At 46.1% G+C, this 23,361-nt stretch overlaps 1 protein-coding gene across 6 annotated transcripts in view; it reads left to right on the top strand.

Moving 5' to 3' along the window:
* Wdr33 (WD repeat domain 33) overlaps window positions 1-23,361 on the top strand; it is a 189,884-nt gene that overhangs the window by 27,816 nt on the left and 138,707 nt on the right. For all 6 annotated transcript variants that reach the window (XM_050184398.2, XM_055073509.1, XM_055073501.1 and 3 more), the window contains 2 exons: window positions 18,116-18,220; window positions 21,299-21,394. In XM_050184398.2, the coding sequence (XP_050040355.1) occupies window positions 18,116-18,220; window positions 21,299-21,394 (201 nt within the window). The remainder of the gene's footprint in view (window positions 1-18,115; window positions 18,221-21,298; window positions 21,395-23,361) is intronic.

Genomic DNA, 23,361 nt, shown 5'->3' with positions numbered 1-23,361 from the left:
CCGATGTGCGTCACAATCAGGCGCTGGCCTTTCCCAGAAGGTTGTTTCAAACCCGTCGACAGACCATTTGCTCGCGCATATAGGCGTCCGCGCTTCTGCACCACGGTGTCTGTCCACACGATCGACCGACTGTGTCCCGCCGTCACCCATGTCTCGTCCAGGATAAAGATCTTTCGGCCTTCCGCCCGGTAGCGTTCCACGTCGCGAAGGTAGCGATTCTGCCATTCAGCTATGTTATCCCGGTCGATAAGCAGTGAATTGCGGCTCCTCTTCTCGTGCTTGAATCCGATCTCGACAAGCAGACGACGCACAGTACACCACTTCAGTGATGAGAAGATCCATACGCTTCGAGAACTCGTTAGTTATCTTCTCGACCGTCGGTATCTCGTTGCGGCGAAAGAAATCGTGCACACATGTCCTCAGCGCGCACAACGTGAAGCTGTCGTACTTCGTGCTGCGTCTTCTTTTCTCTGCATTTCGTGGACGCTTTTGCGAGGGCGTCGACAGTTTGCCACCCGAAATATGCGATGCTTTGTCCTCCCTCCTCACCTGGAACACTGTGCTTTCGCTGACACCGAGCATTTCGGCGACAAACTTGGTCGTGGCCTCCACGCTGTGTTCAGGCTCCCTGTTACGCCAATATGTGTAGCAGTGGAGGATCATGTTGTGTGAATGAATCGCTGTTCAGGATGTGGCCACTCTTGTTCTTGTCGAGGATCCTTGGTGGTGTGGACATCGAGGCTACACAAGGCTCATTTGGCAACAAAGAATCACATTCTGATGTCACCTCGTTGGGCTCCATGTCGGAAAACTCACACGGAATGCCTTGCGCGAACTGGCGAGATTTCAGGCTCGCAAAAAAAAAGGAAGAAATTTGTGAAACACAAAACCAAAAAATATAAATTTTATGCTATTTAACACCATGAGTGTTTATTTAATACGATGAATGAAGCATTTTTGTACCTTTCCTGCCTCGAGTATTCACGCCCCAGGTTTGTAATGGTTGCGATAAATGCATTGTTTTATATAAGTACTTGTCCAATAGCAACTGATTCATTTTAAGCTAGGAAAAAGAGTAGTAAACGTGCCGTGTACATGTAAACAAGCGCAAAAGCCATGCAGAGCTGCTCTTTCTACTTTTGTCACTTGCAATGAAGCGAAAGAGCAGACGACAGGAAGCATTGTGGAAGGCACGGGGTTATTTTTTTGTCGTGATCCGGCATGTGCTGTAGCACATGAGAGCTCTACTAAACCAGTCATCAAAATACAAAAGTCTTTGTTTATAACGAGAATTGCGCGTTTCAGAAGCACGATTTTTTAGCGGGATTATTTTAGTCGCAGAGGCAATCGGCTGTCGCGCTTCGGTCGTCTGGGCGGGGCCAGCGGGGCCTCCCCTTTTTTCTAAAGTTGTATCTGACTATAGATGCGGGCGCGAGGAGTCGACGCCCGATATACGTAGTCGCGCAATTGGATGCGCCAATGCACAAAATGCTTAGGCGAGGGTCCGAGATGCTCGCGCGCGATGTGCTTGATCGCCGAGTTGGAGACTCCTATGCGCGAAATGCTTAGCGGTGGATCCGAGGATTGCGTGCGCGATGTGCTTGGTCACGAATTCCGAAACACCAAGTGCTGAAAGGCTTAGCTGCGTGTCCGGATTCCGTGCACGAATCTTGGTTGCGATGTCCACGTCGCCGATGCTCGGTATGCTTAGCCGTGGCTCTGACACGTCTACAAACGTAGGGATCGGCCACGCTACTGCTATGTCCGTGTAGCACCCGTTTTGACACATCGAGATTACGGCGAGTGGAAACATCCAGACTTTCGAGGTGCAAAGGGCCGAGCAGACGACACGAGCACCGGACCAATGGCGAACCGCGCTGGAGTCACGTGGCGGGCACGGCCAACCGCAGACTCCGGAATGACCTTCAATCATTTGCTTTTTGTGTGCTTGTTTCTGTGTGAAGAAGGTAGCTGAAGTGGCAGATTTGAAGATGGAGAAATGCGCTTTCCAACAAGACCAAGATGGCGGCACTTGGTTGCACCATTCCGGAGATATTGTGGCTTGAAAAATGCTGTTCTTTCTTGATTTCCACGAAATTTTTCGCCACCTTGGCTGATAAAACAAATTTTTTAGAGCACTTCTACGTTGTTTACAGTGATGATGTTTCGGAATCAGATAAAGAAAGTAATAGAAATTGAAAATCTGATTTTCAAAAATTAGATTTTTTTGGCCATTTTTCGCGATGCGAAAGCCGCGTCCTCCCTTAAAGCGTATTGTTGGTATTGTAATGGACAAGCGGCAGGGCATGTTCACGATGGATTCATGTTGAAGTGCTCCAATCACGTCACAGCTCGTATCCATACTGGCTAGTTTGCTTCCTCAGTGTGTCCATTTAATGTTATCTGAAATAAAAATGTGGAGCAAGTACTTGAACATGTGCACTGCAGTCTTGTGTCCGGGTGACTCATAATTTTGAGGTTGGCATTACAAAGGCCGTGGTGCAAGCGACTTGCAACGTTTGTGAGCAAAAAATAACTCAACTTTTGTGCTTTCGAAGTGGCCTTGGAGAAGCGAATTGATAAGTTCTTGCTTCTCACAATCTTGGGGAAACTGTCCGAGACGTGCGGTGTTCTCAGATAATCGCCGAAATACCGGTATATGGAACTACAGTCGAACCCGACTATATCGAACCCGTTTACATCGAATTATTCTATATATCGAACAATTTCTGGTCACGGTATAGTTACAATGAGTATATATAGCAAAAATTACACTTACATCGAACAAATATTGCAGTGACTCCCGATATATCGAACGTCAAGCGGCGGAAAAGTGCCCCCAGAAGTTGGCTTTCCCTCGCGGTAGCGGGGAAACCCGGCGGCGCGGCTCCATCCAACCGCTCTCCCTACCGTGACCGTGCTGCCTCGGGCTGTTCGGGCGAGCTGTCGACACTCCCCGTGTCGCGCATAGTGGAGTCCATTAGGCCACATCCTCCCTCTTTTTCTATCATCTTTCACTTGCCACCCCCTCTCCCCTGACGACGCTTCGCCGTGCTTCCACACGGGTTGCAGAATCAAGCGTCCTTCCTTTCTTTAGATCACTATCTAGCGACACTCCCCAGCAAAAGATGATCCTGGCCCGCCTACAGCGCTTGCTCAGGCAGCCAATCAGAAGCTCATGTGCTCTCCGTGCAAGATGGGGAAAGTGCGAGTTGTTTGGCTGCTTCTCTGGTTTATCGTGTTTGCGCCTTGTGGGCCTTCTCCCGCAGTGTTGCCGTGATGAAGCGGCAGAATTCGCCTTTCGTCGTGAAGCTCGAAATCATAAATCGCATCGAACGCGATCAGAAGTTGGATGTCCCCGCAGCGTGCAAGATTCCGAGGAGCACTCTCGGCACGATTAGGGCTAAAGTGGCCAGACTCTCAACCCGGTGCCCATGGCGCCCGACGCATACGCACGGCCGTGTACGAGGGGTTCTTCATACGTGCCGGTTTCCGCGTGCTCGGTGAGGACTGTAAATTCTGATGAATGCGACGAAGCCGTTGCCGGTGTTGCCGAAGTTTGGAGCGAGCTGTCGAAATTTCTGGGACATTCGAATCAACGGTGGACGAGTTTGTGAGTGCAGATGATGGTGTCGCGACCACGGTAGAGCCCGGAAACGAAGACTACGTCGCCGACATCGTACCGAGCACAAATGACAGTAGGCACATTGAGGAAAGCAACTACGGTCCTTTGCCCATATCCTCCGAAGTGATTGGTGCACTCGCATTAGTCCGGTGCTTCTGCGCGAATGCGGAAGGTTGCGGCCTCAGCTGCGCCGACTCCTTAGACAATGTGGGGAAGTGCGTGCGTCGCAGGCAGTGAAATTGCCCAAGCAGAAGAAAATGCAGGACTAATTTATGCCAAACTAAGCTAGTTTCATTAATAAAGTGATTTTATAAATGGTATGTGCTTTTATGACATCCAATTATTTAGCAGGCTTATATCGAATTATGCTCTATATCGAACTGATAGGCGTTTTTTTGCGAGTTCGATATAGCCGGGTTTGACTGTATTTCGCGATCCCCTTCGAGTTCCTTATATCTGGGATCGACTGTATACAAAATACAGTAGAACCTCAGTCATACGTTCTGGAAAGAAAGACGAGAAAGAAAGTGTACTAACCAAAAGAAAAAAAAAACTTATGATCCGAAGTGACTACAAATTCGACACTCAACTGTAGTTGACAGCTATGTAATACGAATCGTTGCGCATGAGACGCGCATTAAGCTGGTAGGGCTTCGGGGGTTGGCGTGAGGCATGTTTTGTTTTCCTATTGCATAGTGTTTTAAGAGGGCGATTGGACACCGAAACGAGATTGAGCTGCGCATTGCCTGCAGCAGAGAACAGCAGCACGTTTGGATTATCACCTACTAAAGGCGTGAAGGACGCTATCAACAGCACTGTACTTCATGCCCTGTAAAACAGATAGGTGAAGGTGCTTATCGCAATAGGTTTGGCAGCAATAGCTGTGAATGCGGTGTGCGGTGACCCGGGCAGAGATTTGCTGGTACTGGAATAAGAAACTGAGTGTGTGCCAGCATTTTTACGTGAGAAGGGCCGGCAAGTATTGCATGGAAGCTGATGCAGCAGGCGGCTACTGTTCTCAATCGCACACGCCTCGTGCCTTTTCTTGTTTGCATGGGATCTATAGCGGCCGGAAAACCTATCATGTGATCGCAGTTTAGCGATGTGCTGAACGTTGGTGCCGAAAAATTGTTTTCCGGGAACGTATGAACCAGTAAAATATAAACGTAAGGGGGGTCGGGACCCGCCACGGTTGCTTAGTGACTATGGTGTTGAGCTCCTAAGCACGAGGTCGCGGGATCGAATCCTGGCCACGGCAGCCGCATTTAAATGGGGGCGAAATGCGAAAACACCCGTGTACTTAGATTTAGGTGCACGTTAAAAAACCCCAGGTGGTCTAAATTTCCGAAGTCCCCCACTACGGCGTGCCTCATAATCAGAAAGTCATTTTGGCACGTAAAATTCCATAATTAAAAGAAATAATAGTAAATGTAACTCTATTGGGTCATTCTTTGAGTTCGCGATCGCGAACGTTGGCGCCTGCAAATTGTACGTAACAGGATCATATCAATAAAGTTCAGCCGTACGTGTGACTTGAGGAAAGGTTTGTACTGGTTGAGCTGAGCATTACATAAACCAGAGGCTGAGAGAACACAAAGATAAGGTAGCCTCAGGAGAGGATGGTCATTTAGCCCATCATTTCAGTAAATGTGGTTGTGTTTCACTATTTAGCTTCGTAACGATTCTTGGCCAGGGCAAAAGGCAAATTGCCAAAGAAGTTTTTTAAGTCTTGCAGACTAAGAAGCACAATCATGTATGCACTTGTGTACCATCACTTGCCTTAAAGGGTCCCTGAAACGCTTTTTGAACATAGTAAGAAAACATTGCCGATTTAGCCAACATAGTATAACAGCAACATGTTGTGTAAAGTAGATGCCACGACTGCCTTCGGGTGCTGCGACGAGCCCTCCCACTGGTGAGGCGCTCAACTTTTGGGAGAAGCCACCTTTCCACCCTTGCCACCTCCTCTGTGTAGCTTCCAGCACACTAGCGGAGACAAAAGGTGTTGTGAATCAGCATGCGCCGCTGACACGTGTTTGTTTTGTTAGATTCACCGGCCATGCCTCTTGTGAATCGGCAGTGGCTGCGGTGACGTCACAAGATTGACTATAAAAGCCACACTAACCTTTAATAAAGCGTTCATTCTTTGCCAACTGCTTCTCGAGTTACTTCAAAAGGAAGCCGCTCATTGGTGTGATGACGTCTAGCAGCACTTATGTCTACTTGAAAGAGTTGAAACATTTTTGCAGTAGGAAATTTGAGGGGCCAGCTCCTTTAGTGGTGAGGCCTTTCTGTGATTAGTTGAAGTGTTTCAGGGCCCTTTTAACTGAAAAGGGTGTTCATACAGTGCAGTCCACTTATAACGATACCACATATAACAGTATATTGGTTATAACGATGGGCCGACATGAGAGTGTCATTTTCTGCATTAGGTCTATGGGGAAAAAAACCATTTATAACGATAGGTTATTCATCGCATATCGGACATAACGATCAAAATTTTGCCGTCTGGACGGTGTTTTCCGTGCCAAGTAATCGTAACATTTGCGTTGCTTAGTTCCCTGGAACGATGTCGAGACAAGGCGATGTTTACCTCCGTAAGTTCATATCTGCCGCCATTACCGCGCAGCGCTTCCTGCCCCGCCCGCGCACCGGAGAATAGCTGAGTAGGCGCAGCGCACCACAAGATGGTGCTAGCTGCTTCAGGCGCGTCGGCCACAGTCGTTCCGTGAAAGAAAGAAAAAAAAAAGCGACAAGCAAAGCGGCACGGTGGCGCCCGTCGCGTGCCTCTTTCTCGCGATAGTAGCAGGGGTAGCACACTCTCAAGTTCAACAAATGGCCACAGAGGGCGAAAAAATCGACCGCGCCGCTGCTAACAAAACCAGCGTAGTAGAATCACTTCGGGGTGCTTACGTTAGTTTCAACATTTCCCGGTAGAGGCGTCGTAATAAGCGCAATTTTATCTTACAAACTTTCTCTTACAATTACCGAAGCATTTTTGTTACATAAAGAACAGGGCAGAATTATCATTGCTAATTAGATAGTGTACTCTTTGTTAGTAAGTTTATTGTTTCTTCGTCATTATAAACGCAAATAGCGTTCAGCATCATCAATCTTTCACGTGACCTCTGGCCTGGATTTAAAATTTGTACTATTTTCGAGTGCACGGCGGCCCGGATTCATTCGTTGGTACACTCAGACTGGTTGCTTCTTTGTTTCTAAAACTAGTTTATTGCGCTTTTGTGCTCTTTTCTGAGGCGTCTTATTTGCCGGTTCATCTGTATTATAACTCTACTGATCCAAGGATTTCTGCGACATTTGTAAATTTTTTTTGTAGGAATGAAATTACCAACGCAATATTCTGTAGTTGAGCGAAAAATTTGCCACAAATGCTCAACATCATGACTGACAGAGTCAATATGCGTGTGCGAATAATCAATTAAGCCTGTGTCGCCAGCATTGTAATCTATAATTACAGCCGAAGAAGACATTTTCCTATTTTCAACAGCTTCTTTAGTCCAGTTAAAGATACTAAATTATGGTCTGAAATTCCAGGTTCCACGAGAACAGTAATAGTAAGATCTTGATGAGGGCTGCTTGGTTCATACTTTGAACTGGGGTTAAACAGCACGAAAAAGACAATGACACAAGGAAACAAATACCACAGACAAGCGCTGACTGCCATCTGGAAGATTATTTGAAATTCACCAGGCATTTATACCTTTTTCAGCATAGGCATGCGCATACCAGTCGCAAAAACACCTGCAAATCAGCAACATTATAATCTTTCTTCCAAAAATGTAATTTCTTTTCCCGACAAGGCAAGCGAGGGAGTGCTTACACATTTATCTCCCTCCTTTCTAATGTGAAAGGCATCTACTATTTCCCTTTACCTCTTACCCTTTCCTTTTCCTATGAATTTTGTCTTTTCAAATACGGGGGTGCAGTGGCACTTGCTACAGTGTCCGGCTAAATGACTCGCATAGCCATTCTTTAGGCTACTGCTGTGCTGACGAGCTCTTTCCTTGAAGCACTGTCCTGTTTGACCTATATGGGATTTTCCACAGCTGAGCGGTATCTGATAGATAACATTGCGCCTGCACTCAGTGAAACGAGTTTTAATTTAAAACTCGTTTCAACTTAATTGAGATTTTGAGATATCAGAATTAACGAGGGTTTACTGTGTCAAGTGGTCATGGCTGTACGTGTATGGCGGTGGTTAAACGAACAGCCGCAAGAAACACGCCTTTTGGAATGAAGCTCTGCCTAATATCACACTGGAGGTGCTGGAACCTTCTGTGACTTCTAGAAAAAAAATTTTGTACTGCTGCTCTGCTTCAGCCAAAACTGATTTTTTGCACAGCTCTATGCATGGCGGCCACCGCATCAGTTTGGGGCCATGCCGGCCTCGCCTAGTTTACTGCTACGAATTCATATCCACGCTTGTGCCTTTTATGATTGTAATTTCTTGTGCAAGTTTTGAGTTACGATCATTTGGAAAAATGATTTCTAACTTGTTCATCACCAAAAGCATTACCATGAGATGCTTGCCTGCATGGCTCTCCTGTAAGCATGCAATTGCTTTGTTTACGGGCAGACCAACTGGCAATGTTGCCTACGTGCACTCCTTCAGGGACGCATGAGAACTGATAGAATCTTGCCTGGCGATCTAACAGTTAATTAGTGCTAGCATTGTGTTCACTTTGTTTTTGTGCTCCACTGCATGCAATTGCTGGTGAGCACTGACACGCTGTCGCACACTCGCTACATCTGTGCGTCCTGGGGCCGTTTCTCCAGCCAGCCACTTCATGTTCCATTCGGATGCTTTGTCTGGGTTGGAGGCTGCTCTGAGGTCGCCATACTGCCGTCTTTGGTGGTTTGGCACCGGAATTGCGGAGCGGGGCCCTCCATTTTATTCCCACTTTATTCAGGAGGGCGGAAATCGCCATTAATTCCACTAATTGTCCTCGGTATAGTGAGAGCTGGCCCACTCCTGGAGGGGCTGAACTGAACCGTTCCTCCAATTGTGGTAAATGAAATGCTTTCTCTGTAATTTGTTATTGTTTACTACATGTACTCTCCTTGCATGACTCATAACCATAAACACATTTTTGAAGTATTAACAGTGTTGCTAATAATGCAGTGTGCAATTTTTTTTGCACATACAACATGTTTGTGGCCTGTTATCTCTGCAGCACATTTCTGCCTTTAATATTTCTGATACTGTATTTACTTGCATAATGACACACTCTCGTAATGATCGCACCCCTGCAATTTTGTCATCAAAATTCAATTTTTTTTCTTTCCCACGTAATGATTGCCCCCCCCCCCCGAAACTTGCCGCAGCGATACGTCATGTGCCTAGTCTAGCTAATGATGATTGCGCTTACCATCTGTCGTATGCCATCGAATGCTATGAAAATGACTTTTCAAGACATACCAAGCGGTCTGTACACACCAAACATTCTTAAGCAGATGCCCCATTTCATTCCTTCCATCACATTCCGCACTCCCACGAAAAAGAAAAGCTACAACCAAACTTGCCTTGGCTTTATTATTTGTAAGCTTTATAATGGTTGTGCTCAGCAGCAACAACAAAAAGGCCCCTTTCGGTTCCTCTCGTCTGCACTCATGGGCGCACAACAAATCGCAAGCGGCAACGTTAGTAGCCACGTTTACACTGATACGTTAGAAGGGAGGCTAGAAGTGACGTTAGAAGTGTACCCTATTCATATGCCGACGCTTGCAATACAGCTAAGATATTCGCCCACCCTTAGTGGAAACGTGCCGTATTGGGATAGTAGTGAAGACAAATGCCGCGGTTTTCGCAGCATGCCCGCCATGTGTTTCTATGTCACTAGCAGCTAAGCGCGCCCATCTCTGTTTGTGTCCCCTCAAAGTGGACATGGCTATGTTATTGCCACAAACTTCCCGATGTTAACAATATTATTCTTGACCGATATGGAAGAAACTGTTCTGACGCACGTAATGTACTCGCGAGAAGAAAAAAAAAATCGTATTTGGTGCGTTTGGCTTGCTCCGCTGGCCGCCATTCTTGTTTTGGTGTCCCGCACTGTTAAAGCAGCAGCCGCCTGTTTGTTGACCTGCTGTCATCCCGCAGAAAATGCGGGATGAAATTGTTTTTCTATTTGTGGAAAATTTATCCCGCGTGATGATTGCACTCCTGAATTTGCGTGCATTTTTTCGACAAAAAGTGATCATTGTGCGAGTAAATACGGTGTCTACTGTATTCAAGCAAACCTTTCTTTGGTAGCACTCACAGACTTCCCTGACCGTGGCTGAGTGCTGCCTTGCCGAATAGCTGGTACTGAAAAACCTGAATTGCACTCGACCCTTGTTATAATGAAGTTGAAGGGGGAGTGAAAATGACTTAGTTATATTTATTACTTCGTTATACCCACTGTAGCCTTCTACTGCAGTACTATACGCCTAATGTCGCGCACAACACAAAATGCAAAGAAGACTGCTGCTCCACGGCCCACCAAACTACTATGGAATGTGCGATGAAAATTTAATGATGATGATGACAAAATGTATTCATTAAGGGATGGTGCGAAGGCCTATAATGGGGAATAGGAATAGGAGGGGGAGGCGTATTCAGAGCCGTCCTAGAAGCTGCGCGTCCTTGGCGAAAGCCAAGAGTGAGTCCAGAATGGCCCTGTCTGAATCCATCGAGCCAGTTGCCGGTCTAATCCACTCCTCGTAGGACGACACTCCCACTGCCCTCAGGTGGTGGTCCCGCTGTTGAGCGTGTCGCTGGCACTCCCAAAACAGATGGGCTGTTGAACGCCCATGTTTCGGGGCGTTGGTGTAGTGTCGACGACAGCAATGTCATCCCACGGTGAGATGTCGGATGGCAGTTGTGGCAAAGTTGATATATCCTTTCCCATGTAGGCCAGTAGAGTCCTGCCTTGTCTGGTGTGCTTCAGGCGTTCCTCGTGTCCTGCCTTCGATGCTTCGATGGTTGCACGGAGGGTAGGCAACTTCGCATAGCGATGTAGCTAAAACAAGAGCAAACAACTCGCTGTTTGCAGCATGCACCTTTTTAGCACCTGACGCGACAGCTGTTACGATAGCATCATTATGTTCTGATGTTATGGTCTTTTGCTTCCGTTTTCCACTTGGCTCACTCATATTGTCGCGAAAACAATAAAACAGCGACACAGTTGAAGAGAACAGCTAGCAGGCTGTGATGGAAAGGGAGTCCGTCAGGTAAGCATGTGGCATGGTGCGCTCACTATGCAGCTGGGGCAGTACTCTCGGGCGACCTTCACGACTTTCAGAGGGGGTTTCGCGAGATTCCGCGAACAGGTCGAAGTGTGCAGCCAACAGAGCTTGGCGCAGGGCCAGAAATGTGGCCGTGGAAGCACAACTGTCTGGTCCTCTCGCTCCCTCATTTCACCCTGCGACTCTGCTGTGTGAGCGGAGCTGCGGTCTAGACAGTGAAATGCAGGAGAATATATAGCATAAATTTTATTGTCTTGCTTGTCAAATGGCGTCAACAGGCATATGTTAACTGCGTCGATTAGTCACGAATATGTGATGTTAATGCAAAATATATTCAGCTCTTGCAATCAAAATATCTCCAAAAGATGTCAATTTGTGATGACAGCCGGAATTGTGGCCCCCTCTTCAGAAGCCCTTTCCTTCTTGCATCGAAAAATGCAAAGAGACAGAGCAAAGGCTCACTCTCTACGCTTCTTCAACACCACAATTTCAAAAGCGGTCAAAACAAATTCGAGCCTTTCTAAATGAAATTACTCCTCGTCGTGTTTATGCAGTTTTCCCTGAATTTAGAATTGAGCCAAACATGACATTAATTTCTGACATCATTTTTCAAATACTATGTACTATAGTCTACGACTGCCGACTTATGGCTGCTGAAGTTAGCTTCACTTAGAATTGATGATATTACGAATTACTGGCCAATCTCAGTGCTACCGGTGTTTTCAAAGATTTACAAATTGTCAATCAATAAGAGGCTGTCAAAATATCTAACCAAGTATCATATAATATCACCCTCACAGTATGGTTTTCAGAAAAATAAGACAACTCGGGACGCTCTTCTTGCCGTCAAGCAGCAAATAATCAGAAATTTTGAAGATCAGCTCTTCACCTTAGGAATATTTCTCGATCTGCTCAAAGCTCTTGATTCCGTTGACCACGAAATCGTAGCTATAAAATTAGATTGCTATGGAATTCGAGGTATCACATTGGACCTTATCAAGAGCTACTTATCGTTTCGGCGTCAGTTTGTTAAAATAGACTGTAGTTCTTCAAAACAGCTTGACATTAAACTAGGTGTCCCGCAGGGTTCGATATTAGGCCTGTTACTTTTCCTCATGTGAATGACATTACAGAACTACAAAGAACACCCACAATAACCATGTTTGCAGACGACACTAGTTTATTCTTTACAGGTAGAACACTGCATGCCATTGAACAATCAGCCAATCTGTATTTAAATGGTTTATCCACATGGCTGCAACAAAACAAACTTCAGTTGAATGCAGTAAAAACAAAGTACATGATATTTAAGCCAATCAATAAGCATAAAAAAATTATTAACTTACAGTACAGAGGACATAGCTTAGAACAAGTGAGTGTGCAAAATTTCCTTGGGGTATGCTTTAGTGAAGGGTTGTCTTGGACCCCTCATGTCAATCATCTGTTCTCCAAACTCGCGAAGTCTGTTGGATGTATTAGAAAGATAGCTCCTCTTCTACCTCTTTGGCTAAACCAATCACTATAATACTCCTTGCTCTATTCTAAACTTTTGTATGGCATTCTGGTCTGGAGTACAATGACAAAAGGGAACTATGATAGGCTACAATTGCTGCAAAAACGTCTCCTCCAGATTTTTGTGAACCACACCGGCCCTATTAGTTTATTGCCGACGCAACCACTTCTTCCCAGATTCGATGTTTTACCTGCAAATAAAGTCTGTCTATGGATAGTGGCACAGCGAATATAAACAAACTCCACAGTATTTACACACTTGTCTTGGCACAATATGATACCCGTAACCCCAAACGCAGAAATAAAAAAGTCAGAACAAATTATGGAAAACAAGATCTGGAATACCAGGTAATAGACATGTTAAATAACTGTGCTATTTTGGATTTCTGCCTACCCAGAAAAACGTTCAAACGTGAACTGCGGTCAATTTTGTTTTCCGTTGATATTGTTTTTCGTTGAAATTGTTAAGTAACAATGATAAATGTAAATTTCCATTTCGATTGTTGAGTTCCTTTTAATTTAAGTATTTTTGTGATAGGAGTGAATCTTCAATGTGATTTTTAAAAATAAACTGTCCATAGTGCTTAACCCTTTGAAGGTTTTTGCCGTACATGTACGGCGGCGGTTTTCTGTCCCGCAAGGTCTTTGCCGTACGGGTACGGTTCCGACCCTCCGTTTGAAATTTCGCGCCATAATGACAATGCATGCTCACCGGGAGGTGCTGCCACCTCTAAGATGCATTTGAAATTTGTGCTACTTTCTTGGGGAGATAAACAGGACTGATAGCTAGCTTCAGCGCGTCGCTCAGACTGCGGCAACGCCCCTTTGGCGGTTTCAGTTTCGCCGCGTGATCACAACGGAGGCGCGCGAAACGTCATTTTCTTTGTCGGCACTCTCTTGTAGGGCGGTGGAAGTTGATTTCTATCTTGATTGGCGCTGCTCTTAGCTTGTTTATCAGCGCCGTTCGCGAGGTATTCTCGCTCTCAGTGGCAACGCGGTTTCGGTTCCACCGCGTGATCGCAACGGAGGCGCGCGAAACGTGGTTTTTCTTTTTGTCGGCACGCTCTCACAGGGGCGGCGGAAGTTGATTTCTATCTTAATTGGCACTGCTCTTAGCTTGTTTATCACCACCGCTCACGAGGTATTCTCGCTCTCTGCGGCAACGCGCTTAAGCGAGAGGGTGCATCAGACCTCTGCCCAAGGCAGCCGCATGCAGAGATGTCATGTGTGCGCCAACACAACTCCTCGCTCCAAGAGAACAGACACGCATTTTAGGTGTGCAGACTGCGATAAGGCGCTGTGCGTAGACCCGTGTTTCAAGGAGTACCACGCTCGGAAATACTATTGAACATTTTGCAGTTCTGAGTGATGCCGACACCAAAATACTGTTCCTAATTATATTTTAGTATTTTTTCCTGACTTTATACGTTTTGTACATTCAAGATCCGCAATAAACTAATTTGACCACCTGGGAAAGCTTTTTTCAAAATAATTCGGCCCTCAAAGGGTTAAGTACAGCCATGTTGTATAGGATGTATGTATGATGTAGGATGTATTCATGTACTATTTATAACGCCGCTTCTCATTTTTTACCAGCTCTCTGCTGTACTGCTGTAGATTGCTCCTTTTGTTACGGGGGCAGAGACCTTGTAAGGCAATCGTGCCTTTAGTATCTGCCGCCCGCAGGATGATGTGATTTTTCTGCAAATAAAAACTGACTGACTTCAACTCCACACGTGTTAGGCAGTTCACGACCTCATTGCACGCTGTGACACAAGCAGAGCTTGCATTCTAAATAAGGTGCACCCTTCCAAAAATCTGTAATGCATTCGAAAGTCGTTCGTGTAAAGCAAAATAGAAAATAATCTTATGCCATTGTGTATGGCATGCATCCATCTAGATTGTTCTGTCACTTTGAAGACTAACAAAAAAGCGAAACGCATTGATAAGTTTGGCAGGGCAATCTTTTTTTATTGACACCTTCTGGCATATTAACAAGCACTATTTTTTCCAGGATGCCTCTCTGACCGCCTCTTAACTCGCTTTCTGGATCCTAAAAAATGTACCAAAAACATGGCATGCATTCACAGTGCTTGCGCTCGAAACCACTGTAGACTCGTGCAGTGTGCAACAGCTCGTGATCTCGTTTTGGCCTCCATCCTTGTGTCGTAGGTGAAGTATACTCTTGCTAAATCGAATCGTATGTTTTAACAACTAGAAGTAGTCTTTAAGGGGCAACTCAGGTGATATTTCAAAATCAGCGGATCTGAATGGAATTTGCTGAGTGTGTTCTTGTGCACGCTTCTGTCATTTCTTGAAAACGTCAGACTTGAGAGTTGTGCAGATTTTTTACAAATGAATTTATTTCATTCCCTTGAAACACCTGCCTTGCCTGCTCCTCAGCTACTGGCCACATTGTGTTATGACATAAAGGGAGGTATACGCAGAGCATGCTGCTAATGAATGGCAGATGACAGGGTCGAAGAGTGACCTAGTGTTTGGTGTGAGAGGTTGCACGAAGTTACATTCTCTGTGGATGGGCAAGAGAGGAGAGGCAAGTGGTGTGGCGTTGTTAGGTGCACAAGCTTCAGCCCGCGCCATCAGCACACACAGTTTGAGGCGAGTTCAAGCCTGTGACAGTTGCCTCAATTTTGTGTTTCTACTGCTGGTGAACCTGAAGCTAATTAAGCCATTATGATAAAGACAATTACTTCTGTAGATGAGTTTTGACGATATGGATTTGAAATAAACTCGTACAGTGCACCTGCATAAAGCTAGATGTGACGACATGACATGCTATCAACATCCGTACGTTGCCGTTCTCGAAGGCGGTTAGTCACACTCGCCGGCACTTCCCTATATTAAATGTGACTATGTACATGGGTGTATTTTTACGTATTGTTATGCTAACTCATTATTTAGCTTCTGAGGTGCATTGATTGCCTCGTATGCTAAGTGCGCAGCAAGCGGAGGCCCCTTCGATGCAGCAGTGCAAGCAACCGCCACTGTTGACACTGTTGAGCTGCCAACAGTGTCAATGCTGGCATTGATGTTCCCGTGGGAAAACTACACATTCTCTAAATGAACGATCTTACACGCAAAGTCCTAATCTGTGTCTCTTTTTCGGAACACAGATTTCGGTCTCTAAAACCCGTGTCTCCACTTGATTGTTTGCATGAAGATAATACTAAAAATTATAAGTAGGCAGCATAACGACGCCCCCATACTACGGTCTTCCATTTGCTGTTTTCGAAATTGTGTGGTTGCTCATAACAGCGCAACTCAGGGCGATTCAAAGGTGCTTACTTGCACAAAATCTACGTGTTTTTATATGTTCTGACATTAATTGATGTCACTGATGAGCAGTTAGCATCATATCTCAAGCAAACGATGAGTGGTTGCTGTACGTGCCATTGTAAACAAATGCACCGTACGGTGCTCTGGACTGTCACGGCGTTCTTGCAGGATACAAATGCGGAAAGTTGTGCTCCACATCTTGTAGCGGGTATGCGAAGCACCTTCTCAAGGAGTAAAACACATAAAATATGAAGTAGCACATTTAAATTCATTGGTTAGGGCTACCCTTGGTCTTCATGTTGCAGTGTGATAGGTTGTGCATGGGTGCTGGCTGTCCTGGTGGCGGGTCGAATGCTAATGGCGATTCATGGCTATTTGTCGGAACCGTAGCTGTCACTGTTGGACAAATCCGAAGAGCTGGTGCAGCTGACATCGTCACCTGAAGGCCCGGCACAGTCACAAATCTGCTGAGCATCTGCTGTTCACAGGTTTTGTTTTTTTTCCACGGGCGAGACTGCCATGCATGCCTTCCCTGCTATGTGCCTCTCGCAACATCACATGAAGAGGTTCGCTTGGCTGCTCGGTCAGGTTCTGGTTTCATTTTTGCTCATTTTTACTTATTTAAAATTATTTTCGAATTTGAAGACACTTCTACTCTCAGACGCGTGACAGGGGGAGTCTTGGGAACCTAAGTACTAGTCCCTTACCTTGACATGGTCAAAAAATCACCAGAGTTGCCCTTTAAGTGTGCTTCATTATTTTAATGTAGAGTGGTATATCCATATCTTCAAAAGAGTAGAATGTGCAAAATACAGTGTTTATAATTACTGCAGCAGAGGTAGTCACCTTTTGGTAGAGAATGAAAGAGCTGGTTCTTAGCACCCTCTGCTGCGTCACAGGTCTGACCGCCGCCGTGATCAGTTGCGTCGCGGCTGCTGGGGGCTGAGGACCGCGGTTTGATTATTGTATTCATATAGGAGGTTGTGGCCAAGTACTGCACCAGAGTGGCCAATCCTGCTCTGGTGAGGGAGTGCGTTACTGGTTCTGGTCACCGGGATCAGGCCGCACTCCAGGCCCATTTATGCAATTTTATCAACACGCAGATTTTTTTTTTTAATGCGGTGGAAAATTGCGCGGCACCGGGATTCGAATCACGGTCCTCTTGCATGTGAGGCGGATGCTCTACCTCTACGCCACCGCTGCTGCTGGGACAACTGGCCACAATTAGCACATGACCGGGGTAGTTGGAGAAGTAATGGAGAGGCCTTTGCCCTGCAGTGGGCGTAACCAGGCTGATGATGAAAGAGCTGGTAGGAGAAATACAATATATTGGTCAAGTGCGATTTAGTCCAAATGACAAATTTACTGGTTTGATTATCTAGCTCAAAATCAACATATAGCTTTCCAGGACTACGTGCCGATTTCAGTACAACGTCTCCGGAATTTCGAGCTCGCATTCTATTATTCCATCTATCCGACTGATGCCATCATTACATTCCCATTCCATTCTGGGGGTCTAAATATGCATAATGATTAGTATTTAGGCAGTCTGTTTAGTATGACGTGGCATCTTCTATGTGGGATACGGTTCTAGGAGATATACAGAAGTGATTTAAGTCGGCATGGCCAGAGTTTTCGCTGGTGTTAAGGCGGACAGAGCACCCAGCATGATGTTGCACTATACATCGCACTATACTGTATGCATCTGCAGCATAGGGTAGATAACGCGGCTGCCGCAATGAGCCCGTTTGTTACGGGCAATAGCGTGCTCTGAGCAGTCTCTGTGGGGGACAGCATCTCATGCTGTGTGGTGAGCCAGTCTGAGCGCCTACATCCGACTGGAACAGGTTGTCTGTTTCCCTTGTAGTGCACCTTCGAGGTGTTATGTTAGAAATTTTTTAATGCGAGTCCGCAGTTCGGTGTTCATCATTGTACCCTCGCATGAGTGAATATAGAGAGACATTTCTTTTGATCCTTACAAATTGTGTGATTGCCATAGAGACAAGTGCGAACGGAAATGCAGTATATGCTACTTGCCACACGGTGCGAGAGAACCCGGTCGCACACAGCTATCCGGCACACTGAGGGGGTCATGTGAGCTTGTCAGGCGTGGTAACGCGATGAAGCGCGCTGGGGGCAGCTTCCTGTTCCTTTTGAGCTGGGCACTGGTCCTGACTGGCTCCCTGCGGATTGTTTCTTTCCATTTTTACAGCACACATGACATCCTTGCCTTTGGCTCGGGTTTGTCCAAAACGCGGTGTAGGGGAGTGAGAGATTTCGTTTGAAATAGCCGTTGTATGGGTTTTGGAGTTGGAATTCGCTGGAGTTTTTCTATATTCAAATACATAGGACTTTGCTGCTGGGACCAACAGAGCAGTTTGAATGAAGAGATCTTGAGTTATTGATATTTCACTGTGTTATTGTTCTGTGCAGTTGATGCCCCCCCTGGCCATGCTGGCCAACCCCATCAATGCTGTGACCACCAAGTTTGTGCGGACCTCCACCAACAAGATGCGCTGTCCCATCTTCTGCGTAGTGGTAAGCAGAACATACTGTGGCTGTACGGGAAGGCAGTGCTGGAAGCTTAACGTGCTTACTGTCCCGCACACATTACTCGGAAGCCTCAATATAACGAACGCGGATGTGATAAATGATCAATCACAATGAAGTAAACCAAACATTTTTTAAACCACACGCTCCTGTGGCCTGGACCATCATGAAATTTCAAGTAGTCTGAACCAGACACTGAGCAAAAGGCCAAATACTGCTGATGCTGTTAAAAAAAATGCGTTTGCCTTTTTTTGTAACAGCACTTTTCATATAAACGCTTTCGTGAGATGAATCTTTCCATCCTGGCAATTAAAGGACCTTTGCATTTTTAGATTAAGCAACTTCTGGCTGTTTAGTCATAAGCTTTTTGCAGTTTCACTAATCTTTAAACTATTCACTGTGAACTTATTTCATGCTACTGCTGTTCTATTTATATTTTCTTCGAACCAAGAAATTGAAATTTGCCCCAGCCCAACGTTACACCTGCAGGTCCAGTGGGGCTACCCCAAGACTGGCCGAGTAGTAATCTAACGTGCCCAAATTGTGGTTAGGTGGCTGTGAACCACAGAATAAACCACTCACAAGGCTTTTTAAGGCATACTTGCTGCAACCTCTGTGTCATTGTCCATCATTTAAAGGAAAGTTGGGTACAATGGAGAAAATCGCAGGTTAGCTGAATACATTAAAGGTTTGCTTGGTCAGCACGTTGGCAGAAGACTCGTTTGTTTGCATTAGCCCTCACTTTGCAGAATTTGTCTGCTCTTGATGGGGGTTGCTTATGCGGGGTGTGAGGGCACCATAAAACCTAAATTGACTCCAAAATTATGTGACTAAATTGAAGGGGGGGGGGAGAGAAAGATATATATATATATATATAGAGAGAGAGAGAGAGAGAGAGCAAAATTGTTAATTTGGGAGATGGTGTGATTCGCATTCATCCTCTGGACCCAGCAAGCATAGGCATCATTTAAGGGCTTCAAACTCCAGTTAGTTGGCATGTATTTAGCTGTACACTAGTTAATTAGGACGACCCTCGGAGCGTACCAAGTACAAGTGCCGCAAATGTGCGACACAAAAGAGCAGAACCGGTGCTAGCGTGCAACCAAAATGAAGGGATGGAGTTGGCTTCGCCATAGTCAACCGAACGGTTACACTTCGTGCCTATATGGGCCCTTATAGCCTTTATTCTTGCGTTTACTGCTGTGTTTAACACTGCATTGGCTGCATGCCTTCAGAACTACATGGTCACTATCCATGATCGCATCGATAGCGACCATGGTTTCGTCTGCAGCGGTTGCAGCGAGCTGTAGTTTCATTTTCATTTTGACTCAGTGCAATGCGTGCGCAATTTCACAAACATGGCGGAAGCTGTCGAGGATGAATGCTATTGTGGCCTGCATCCAACCCGTCGGCTAAATTGCAATGAACAGACGATCCTACCAGCTCGTATGTGAAGGGGATGTGCATGTGGTAGCGAAAAGGCATTCGAGTATCACGCTATATTGTGAAGAGGAGGTTGCAAGGCCCTTGCGGATTCGGCATTAATCAGGCGCGAGATGGTTAGAATTGGAGTTTCTGCTCTGCTTTTGTGTAAAATAGAAGCTGGATTCATTCAGTAAATAAGAATTTGTTGATGTAGTAAGCATTTGTTTACCGTATTTAGACAACTGTAAGTCGACCTCTTTTTTTAAATTTGAAAATATAGAGGGGAGGGTCAACTTACAATCGAAACCAAAACATGGCACTGCAAAAAAAAAGTGAGACCAACGGTATATCAGGGGAGCTACAACTTAGTTCCAATTTTATGTTTGCTCTACGGCCCCACCCGTAGCTTTCCGCTATCCCGCGCATTTGTTCGCTTTTCAGAAGGGTTTTTCAACATTTTTTAGTTTTACAGCGCACACAGCACTCATGTGGGGGTATCGATAGTTCATGGAAGTGCCGCTGTTCCGTTTGCGGCAGCACCCTCAGAACAGCGCCGCTTGTGGGGAGTATCGATAATTCATGGAAGAGCAGACACCGCTCGCTGCTCGCGTGATTCTCTTTTCCTGTAGCTCTTTAGTTTCATGCGTTCAATTTGACTGCCGGCCACATGCTACTTCCGTGCTTCCTCAGTCGTCATGAGTCCTCTGAGTCCACTAAACCTTCGGCGCTCGTTCACAGCGGCATTGAAAAGGGCTGCCATCCTTTACGCTGAAGGAACAACTGTGCAGTGGGCCGCAAGTTTGATGTTTCTTAATGGGTGGTGCGCGAGTGGCGACAGCAGCGAAGCAAAATTTTCACCTGAGACGGCAAACGAAGAGGTTTCTGCGGGCCGAAGTCGGGACGCTTTCCGGAGCTGAAGGCCAAGCTTGCGGCATCCAACACCGAAATGCGGGATCGGTCCCTGCCAGTGACGTGCGACATGGTCATGAGGCAAGCCTGGATCTTCGCCTTCTAAGGACCTGCTCCGCCGTAAGTAAGAGTGGCTGGCGGCAGAAGACCATGAACCTACACCGACCGGACATGTCAAAAGAGCCTCCCTGACGGCTCTGTGTGGTTGGGTGCTTTCGGCATGGACTTACGTATGAGTGTGTGTGTGTGTGTGTGTGTGTGTGTGTGTATGTATGCAAATGTGGAATTTCACTGGACGGCGACGTGCTGTGGAATCGTAGCAGCAATGACGATGGCAGCACTAGTGAGGAGTAGTAGACCAGTGACCATGCCAGCTACTAATAAATTTTCGTTATGAAATGTGCGCGCGGGTATGCTCTTTTTTTTTTTTCCTGTCACACGCGATATGGGGGGGGGGGGGGGTCGACTTACATTCTTGTAAATACGCTACTCTTCTCTTGATATCTTAGACAATTCGACATTTGGTTAATTTGTACATTTCTTCTGGGCCCATGAAATCCAAATTAACAAGGTTTTGCTATATGCGCGTGGTTCCCATTGAAAGCAAGAAAAGTTGAAATGATTTGTTCTATTGCGAATTCTGGTTGTATCAAGTTGTAGCGTGTTACTGGCATGGGCAACTCTTGCACAGCTTGTGAGAAGTGCTCACGTCCTCGCATTTGCCACTCTCAGTGGACTCCCGAGGGTCGGCGGCTCATCACGGGGGCATCAAGTGGGGAGTTCACCCTCTGGAACGGACTCACATTCAACTTTGAGACCATTCTGCAGGTGAGCTTATCTGCCCCTGTTATGAAGAGTCACCCGTAGAACTTGGTGTATCTGTGTTTGTAGGGATCATGAACAAGTTGTGAGACATGGAACATCCTTTTTTGAGAAAGAAATCCATCCGGTAATAACAACAAACAAGTGTATATATTTAAATCTAACTCAGCAAGCTAATCAACAGCATATATGGTGAATCTGCCGTTGTTCACCTTCTTGCACGTTGGTGGAGTCCTTTTTCTTTTGTGTTCGTGTATCACGTTTATGCATAAAATGCACAGCAGTCTTGCAACATGTCCTTGAGAGAAATCTGGCAATGCTGCCTGTGGAGACTGTGCAGCCTCTAAAAAATGCTCGGCAGCGCGGTGCCTGGGTGCTTTTAATGGCTGGTCCGGGGTTAGGTTATGTGCTACTGCGCGCCACAATATCTCGAATGCCATGTATTATTCGCTGCTGCCTTTGCACGCCATTCATTTGCCCGTGTGTGATAAGACTCAATGTAGTGTACTTATTAGGATGCAACTGCAATAATCATTTGCGTGTTTTGCACAAGAGTTCACAAAAAGAGCTTTACTACAGCAGGCATGGTGCTTTTGCACGCCGTCATCTGCTATGACTAGCATGCGAGTCGCCTCCACCGCCCGCTGCCAGGGTCACACACTAATTGAAGTTCTTGTATAGTACTGTATCACCACTGGAATGCTCGGATGTGGCAGCTTTGGCTTGTATTTAACTTGGCTTACCTTGAAGCATGGTCGTGGGTACGTGAATAGGGCATTATCTAATGCATCTTGGATTACTTTTTCTCACTTAGAACATGGCAAGTAATTGAAGGAAATTGAAGCATACAATTGGAATTGAGGCACAAAGAGTGCAGGTCTACCCATCTTTTCACCAGCATTAGGGGCCTGGCGCCCACTTAAATCCAGGTGCGATCACTTGTTTTAACAAAGACGGTTCTTCATGTTGGCGAAATTAGTCCTGCTAACCGAAATAGCATAGTACTGCTTAACCGAAATAGCATGAGATCACACACTTACCTGTCAAAAACAGAACTCGGAGAGAGTGCGATGAAAGGGGAAAAAACATGCAGTATTTATTCTCTTCGCACAACAAAAGTGTTATTTTCGTTTGATGCTGTGGCAGCCTAACAGCGACGACTGCGGCCTCAAACTTACTGAAGCTGCGAGCCAGCTTTTCAGCCAGCGCCCTCTTCTCAGCAAACACTCACATGGCAGATTCCTCATTGGCATTGCATATGTCCGTGCAAGGGCACAATAGCGCTGCAGGTGTCATGGGGCGCCTTTTTCATTGCAGGGCGCTGTTCTCGTCGCGACGATTGCATTCATGAAGCTGACGTAACGCGCAGCTTCTGCCACTGTCGAGCCTGAATCGCCCGTGCTGTCGCTTTCCGTGTCGTCCTCATCACTGCTGCTAGGCTACATTTCAACAACAATGGAGGCAACGATGGCGAAAAGTCGAACCCCATAGCCGACATCTTTTCGTGGTTGCAGCAGCACTGCCGAGGAACTGCTTTGCATTCCAAATGCCACACACCGTAGTCAGCAGCAGATCCCTGTTGTGTGCCAGCGTCGACTTCTTCGTGTCACGTTCGATAGCACGAACAATGTCTAATTTTTCTTCTATGCATCTTTTTTATCAGAGTTTCAGCATGACGAGAGTCCTTGTTTGCACGATGTCACAACGCTCTCTGGCACGGTGCCAAAATGATGTTGATGTGGCTTCACGCACAAACGCACAGGGCTCTTGGAGGCTGTCATTCTGATCCATGGTTTCGATCTCTGAGGCTTTTTGTTCTGCCGGGTGCCCCAATGGAGTCAACGCACCGCCATGTTTGCCCACGAAAAGTGTAAACAGTACGTGTTAACCGATACGTATGCAATAAGCTGGTACGGTTTATGCGGATACAAAACACATTATGTTCAATGGCCATTGAGTTGGGGATTTGACTT

Source organism: Dermacentor andersoni, chromosome 3 (assembly GCF_023375885.2).
Source record: "Dermacentor andersoni chromosome 3, qqDerAnde1_hic_scaffold, whole genome shotgun sequence".
Classification (NCBI taxonomy): Eukaryota; Metazoa; Arthropoda; class Arachnida; order Ixodida; family Ixodidae; genus Dermacentor; species Dermacentor andersoni.
Note: the sequence above shows the minus strand (reverse complement) of the source record. Positions and strands in the feature narration are given on the sequence as shown.